General features: G+C 27.8%; 1 protein-coding gene across 1 annotated transcript; it reads right to left on the bottom strand.

Annotated features, from left to right (window-relative positions):
* Window positions 1-3707: 3707 nt before the first annotated feature.
* On the bottom strand, window positions 3708-7669 carry LOC140671446 (tubulin alpha-2 chain). Its single transcript, XM_072902746.1, has 6 exons — window positions 7239-7669; window positions 6637-6881; window positions 5240-5467; window positions 4743-5001; window positions 4313-4468; window positions 3708-3965 (listed from the first exon to the last, which is right to left on the bottom strand). The coding sequence occupies exons 1-6, from the start codon at window positions 7410-7412 to the stop codon at window positions 3708-3710; spliced, it is 1320 nt and encodes a 439-aa protein (XP_072758847.1). The 5' UTR covers window positions 7413-7669.
* Window positions 7670-7749: the final 80 nt, after the last annotated feature.

The raw sequence follows: 7749 nt of genomic DNA, 5'->3' as shown, positions 1-7749 counted from the left end.
TGTTTGTTAATTTATACAATGAATAGTTTTCATAATGATACATAGTTTTCTCCATTTTAGATAACTTTGGGTATCAAGTCCATGTGCGACTGTGCGGGGCACTCCGAAGAGGCCGCAGTTGACGATGGTGCTGGTTTCGGTGGTCCTTGAAACATGCAGGTTTTCGCTGTCTTCAAAAGACGCCCGTTGTTTGTAGTTCGCCAATAAACTGTACGAACCGCCTGCTTTCCAGCGACGTAGCTAACAGCACCACCAACCAGCATCTACGGATTAATTATTACCTGTTAGATGTACATACATCGAAGCTTCAAATACGAGGTATGATATAATGACTACATGTTCTTTAAATATATACGAAAACGAAATGAATATGAATACGAGAGTATTTTTATAAAAAGGAAAAGAATAATATGATTTTACTTATATATTTATATGAAGTTTATAGTCTATCTCTACATGTCTGTTACATTCTTATTGTAAAATTAGTCTTTTTGCAACAAAAAAAAAAATTCATAATTATCTTTTTATAAAGCGTCGAATTTTTAAAGACCGGCTGTTAATATATTATATAAAATGCGAGAGTTTTTGTAAAAAGATTGTTTACACACACACAAAAATCTGTAACATTCACGATTTGGGCACTGTGTTTGTTTCAAGTGTATATATCCTTTATTATATTGTTAAGACGTTTATACAAGCTCACACTATTTGTTTAACTGGTCGAAATTGTCGCTTGACATGAGATAAAAGAAAAATTGACTTACTTTCTTGGCGTAATGTATTGCGAGTATTGACTAGATTCTTGATATATATAACTTAAAAATTCGGAATACTTGATATTAAATGCTGTTCTACCTCATTTGGTCGTATAGAGGTAAACGACTAGTACTGATGGCAAGTCGCTCACGACGGGTATTTTATACGACAAATACAACGTCACGAGTCATTGAGATAAGAAACTCGCGCGTCATTCACGACAATCATTACCGCCTCTCGTTGGGAGAGAATTTTTGTTTTAAAGGAGGATAGAGACATAAAGAAGAGGAAGCTTCCGAGATAAATACGGACGACACATGCGTGTCTCGAGGCTCTTATTTAGTTTTTATCATTTTTTTAAGTAACATATGATAAACTCTAGTGCAACGCTGACGCATATTCGCGGGCAAAGAGCTAGCAATGTGGAATATGAACTATGTACGCTCATTGTCATAATTGCACGATCGGGAAAATTGACGTCCGACAGTTTGACGTAAAATCATAGACGATAATGTGATAACGATTCAGGGATAATACAGCGTAAAAATGAGAGCAATAAACAAAATACGTCGTGTCGTATTGCATCCGCATCGGTCATCGACTTGTCACTAAGTAATTTTCACATAATATAACTTAATTGGGTTAATTAGAGAAGAACGAATGACGAATAGATTTATTTCTATAGATAGGAAATAATTTTTAATCTAATAAAATCTAATAAACAAAATTATTACAAATAAAAAGATTACATCTAAAAGACAATCATACTTTAAGAATTATATAAAAATTGTATACAAATCAATTTTATAAATTAATTTAAATTATAATGCAAGCCTTTGAAGTAATATTTATTACTCGACTTTATAAGAAAATAATTAATAAACAAATAAATAAAATAAAGATTTTGCATTGCTAAAAAATTTATAATTAAAAGGATTTAGTGGTTCCAGTGAGAACTATCTATAGAGATATCTTGAGAATATTAGAAGAAATCAATATTTTTTTACCGATATTTTATTTAATATCTTTTTCGTACGCATAAAACTCATAAATATTTCAAGATATGCTTTCTTGAATAAGATTATATCGGACGGAAAGTTTACACGATGTCGTCGTATTGTTTGCTATGATTCAATTTATTCACGAGGAAAGCATGGCGCACACCCGCTGTCGTAAGCGAGAGAGTTTAAAAATCTCATGATATTGATAAGAATGCACAGCTGGTTCTCACGTGACACTCTCGTGCCGTTGTAAGTCTAGAACGACGTGATCGTGATATGCCCGATTGTTGATTCCGATAAAAATCCCCTGCGTACACATTGCGTTGTATAGTGCGATTAGTAATCAGTGCCGATCACATGGGGTCTCATACAAATTGCTTTTGTAGTATAAGACTGATGTATAAGATTGTTTATCAAAACACATGCAATATGCATGACACTTTTTATGCATAATATATTAAACTAATTCGTATACTAAATTATTAAATTTAAAGCAAAATTATTTTACATATTATCTTTTGTTTACTTATTATTTACAATTTATATAATTGGGATTTGGTCATTTGAAACATTTTTATTGATTAGCATATAATTTTTGGATATTAATAATTTAATAGTTTTTATTTTTTAGTGCTAGATTTTTTAAACATGGAATAATATTTTATATAACACAACACATTGATTTGTTGTGCATCTATAATCTATACATTTTACATATGTGCATGTGCTTATATTACTTTACATGCTTCAAGAGATTCAAAAATACAAGAATATAGTATATAACACAATTTTTTATGATACAATTTATCTTACAAACGAGAGCAATATTTGATTATCAAAGTTCAAGCGCTTTCTAGATTCGCGGTCCAGTCTAGAACGCATTTAGAATTATAAAACCTAACATTTTTGCAATACATACATATATATACCAAACAAACAATTTTTATTACATATAATTTTATAATTTGACATGTGTTTCGTTAAAAAAAAGTGAGTTTAAAAATTGCTTATTTATAGAACCACTTCAAAGGAAAGAGACTGTCGTCTCAATAGATTATCAACAGAAATATGTATCTTGTTTCGATAGGTTGTGATACGATCTGAAAGAGATAACGTTTATGTGATTACCATTATCTTTCAATTTAAATTAATACGCATCTTTGCGGGGGGGCATAAGATCTCCACTTATCACTCGATACTTTATCAATTTTAATTGTGGAAAATCCACATTATCTTAAATTAGAAGGATGACAAAGTTCAGAAAGTTGATCAATAATTTACATAGGTGCATTTGTTATTCAAAAATATTTATCGAAGGTATTATTTGTATATTTTTCCTATCTGCAATTTTTTTTAAACTAGAGAGAAAGAAGTAGACTTAATTAAATTATTTCTTGCTTATATAAAATTATTTTATTATCAAAATCGTATTTGTTGAATATTATATATGTGTATTTCGTATTTCCATACATGTTTCTATGCAATATATATATTAAGAAATCAGTACCTTGCATCAAGTGCAACGTGAAAATTTGACTGAAGTATATACATTCGTATATATATAATTTAGTCTTTTTTAAAATTTGATTTTTTATAAAACTTTTGCATTAAACTTTCCTACTTTTTCAAGATGTTTTTATCAATGGCACGCGCCTGCTCGTTCTATATCTAGAAACAGAAACTTATGTGTTTCTCTATCTAAATGTAATTAAAAAAAATTTTTTTTTATATAATTACAATTTTAGAAATTAGAAATGCATTTTTTATGTTGGATATTAAAATGTATATCAGGTTATTTTTTACTTATTATAGAGTAATATAGTGATACATTGAGGAAATTTCAATATTTTTTTTTACATACATATTTAATATACTGTTGATTACCTAACTTATTTTCATATGCGTATTACGCAGAATGAAATTTCAGTAATAAGTATATATGTAAAATGTTTATGTTTCGACTTCAATATAATCTTCTAATAGAGCACTTATATTAGCTCGAGCATCTGTAAAAACATCTTCTTCGATACCTTCAGCCAGATAATGATGAAAGAAAGCTTTCTTCTGATACATTAAATCAAATTTTGATGCAAGTCTAGTCCAAGCATGTCTAATGGCAGTATTGTTGCTTAAATTTGCGACAGTTTGTTTTGAGGGTGCTAAATCACCACCGGGAACCGTAACAGTCGGTAGACAATTAAGTCCTATCTAAAAAGAATGAATAATTTCATTTAGAAGCAGTTAGTATATTTGTAATATTCAAAATAGACATACGGTGTTTATAATACCTAATACTTATATAACAAATATATTTTCATTCAAAACAATGAAAAGAGAGAAAATCTTAGAAAATATTGATGTTAAAGCGCTTGTAGAAATATCGTAGAAAGTTATTCTTTGTACTGATGCACTATCGATGGATAGCCATCTTACATGAATAAATGCTTACAATTCTTTTATCATCTCTATTTTAAAATGATAATTGAAATAATAGAACTATGACCCGTTTTTATATCTATATTCTGCGATAAATATTAATATTATATAGTAGTTACCTTAAAACCTGTTGGCGTCCAATTAACAAAACGTATGGATTTTGTGCCTTTTAGGAAACCAATTGCATTATTAATCTCACTTCTGTTTTCTACATTTCCGCGATATAGCAGACAGCAGCTCATATAAGCTCCAATACGTGGGTCACATCTCACCATCTATGTATCAATAAAATTTTAATTAGTCATTACATACGTACAGTAATTAAATATTAATGTTTTTTTAACAATTTATTTCTTTTATTAGTTTTGCATATAAATCGATCATTGAATGACCATATTTTTTATTATTATGCGATTTATCTTTTTTCAAATTTTAAATGCCATTCAATATAAATATTTGGCATTCTCTTCTTAATTTGATTTTTAGTAGCATCTGTAGCGTGTAGTGACGATATTTTTGGAGCATTCTGTATATTGTGTATATTTATACATGATTAGCAGGCTCAAAACATTCAGACGTAATTTGTTGCACCGTCGTATTCGCATACGCTGCTTTATGAGAAGGTATAATTGGCGCGTAAGCCATTAATGGGAAATGTAATCTTGGAAATGGTATAAGATTTGTTCGTATTTCTTCGAGATTCAAATTTAAAACACTCTCGAATCTCGTCGGTGCGGTAATATTTGAAACAATTTGTGCTTGCAAACGATTGAGATTTGTGTACGTTGGCCTATCAACTTCTAATTTCCTACAAATAAATATAAATATATGTGTGCATACGTATAATTGCGTACATATAATAAAAAAAAATATTTTTCTTTATAAATATAATTGACAATTTAGAGGATTTTTATTATTTTTTCAATATTAATATATGAGGGAAATACATTGCATTTTTATTTTATTTTTACTCATTTATTTTTTTTCATTTATATAATATTTATAATAATTCTATTGTTAATATAATTATGCTGCAAATTTCGCACCTTGCACATATATCATACAATGCCTCATTGTCTACTATAAAACAACAATCTACATAATCCATAGTGCCGTGCATAGCTAAAACGGAATTATAGGGTTCTACGATTACAGTGGAAATGTTTGGTGCAGGATAAACGGCAAAATCCATCTTTAGTTTTTTAGCATAATCTTTACTAAGCTGTTCCAACAATAAAGTTGTAAAACCACTGCCTGTGCCACCGCCGACTGATCTAGAAATTTACTTTTCTGGTTTAACTTTTACCATTTACGTAAATAGAAAACTCGAATTAAAATTACATAAGAACATTAAATATATTTTCAATATTTTTGTAAAAAACTCAGAAAGGATTATTATCATTTAAAGGAAGTTTAAATCTTTGAAGACTCGGAGACAAAAGTCATTCATATATATATATAAAATTCTATGTAAATATATAGAATTCTATTTATTTATAAAGTATGTCCACATATATGTTTGTGTAATCTCTGTATATATAGGAAAAATAATAAGATGAAAATAATTAAAACTAATTAATGGAATAATTTTTTTGCATTTTTTTTAAGAAAAAATAAAATTTAAAATAAGGAAAAACTTGTTCACAAATAATTATATTTTAATAAGAAAGACGTGGTAAAGGCGATAAATGAGCGGTTAACAAATGAATTAAATTGTAAAGAAATCATACATATTGAATAATATATAAAAAAATACATAATAAGAATAACGTATAAATATATATGAAACAGTACAGGTCTACATGTATATAAGATTCGTATACGTTTCGGCTTAATCTTTCAAGCCATCTTCAGTACAAGTAGTTAAAAATTAAAGTAAGTTAACTAACTTTAATTTTTACTTTAATTTTATACGTTTTGGCTTAATCTTTCAAGCCATCTTTAGTAGTACAAGTAGTTAAAAATTAAAGTAAGTTAACTTACTTTAATTTTTAACTACTTGTACTGAAGATGGCTTGAAAGATTAAGCCGAAACGTACACGAATCTTATATACATGTAGACCTGTACTGTTTCATATATATTTATACGTTATTCTTATTATGTATTTTTTTATATATTATTCAATATGTATGATTTCTTTACAATTTAATTCATTTGTTAACCGTTCATTTACCGCCTTTTTACTACGTCTTTCTTATTAATTTTTGTATGAGCGTTCTTCTTATCTTTTTAATTATATTTTAGTATTTTTTTTATATATTATATATTTTTTTATATATTATTATGGACATTCATCTATTATATTATTTATTGTTACAAATGAACTTTTTTCCTGACAAGGTAAGCTTTAACTTTGAATACCTTAATATTGAAACCTAATATATTCTGAAATCATAATTGAGAATAATATATTATACATTTTTTTAAATAATAGCTATCTACCTAAAAACTATAAACGCGTTTAAATTTGAACAGTTTTCGCATATTTTACGTATACGATCCAATGTTTCATCAATTGCCTCTTGACCAAGAGAGTAATAACCTCTTGCGAAATTATCAGCGGCATCTTCATTTCCAGTAATTAAAGAATCCAAATGGAAAAGTTTTTTATAGGCGCCAGTTCTAATCTCGTCAATTACCGTTGGCTCTAGATCAACCACTACGGTACGCGGTGTGAATAATCCTTTCTAAAAAATTTTACTTATTAAAACTCAATTTTTTTTGTACTTTTAACATAAATATCTATTTTAAATTTATTTATTAATTTCTCATAATTTCCGTTATATAAATTTTATTAGAAAAAGTATACTTTTTCTAATAAAATTTATATATCAAGTTAAAAAAAATCATTCAATACCATCAGTAGCTAAACTATTATAATAATTATACATAATAAGCTTCTTAAAAACTTTATTGGTTTTTCTTTAAATATATTTTTTTTAAATCGGTATTTTCCAAATTATTATCCGTTAATCCGACAGTTAATCGACTGTGTAATTCATTATTAGTTTAAAGGTTGAAAAACATTTGTTAATATAGTTTACCTGTGATTGTGAGAAAAATGTTCTAAATAAATTGCCTGGCGATACATTTTCTTTTTTAACATTTCCATTGGGTTCAATTCCGTGCTCCAGACAAAATAATTCCCAACAAGCATTCGATATCTGTGTTCCAGCTTGTCCCACAAAAATCGTTACCACTTCGCGAATTGTGCTCATCGAATTATTTAACCGTAATTAATGCAACTTATATAGGAAGTTTCATCGGACGAAATTAAAATGCTCTGGAATTAACTGATTTGAATATATAAAATTTAAACAATTATGTTAACTTTTGTAAACGGCACAATAATTTATTTTATAATTTAAGATATTTTTTCAAGCAATTTTTTAATCGACCATTTTGGTTGACTGACTGAGAGATGTTCATTTGCAATTTAGAAACACGATTCTGAAAAGAAAATGCTTGTGTGCGAATATATATGTATATACACTATACACATACATACATATACATACATTTATATAATATATACATTAAATTCATATAGATATA

The sequence above is a fragment of the Anoplolepis gracilipes genome, chromosome 11 (assembly GCF_047496725.1).
Source record: "Anoplolepis gracilipes chromosome 11, ASM4749672v1, whole genome shotgun sequence".
Lineage (NCBI taxonomy): Eukaryota > Metazoa > Arthropoda > Insecta > Hymenoptera > Formicidae > Anoplolepis > Anoplolepis gracilipes.
The sequence above is the reverse complement of the archived record's forward strand: the minus strand, read 5'-3'. Positions and strand labels throughout refer to the sequence as shown.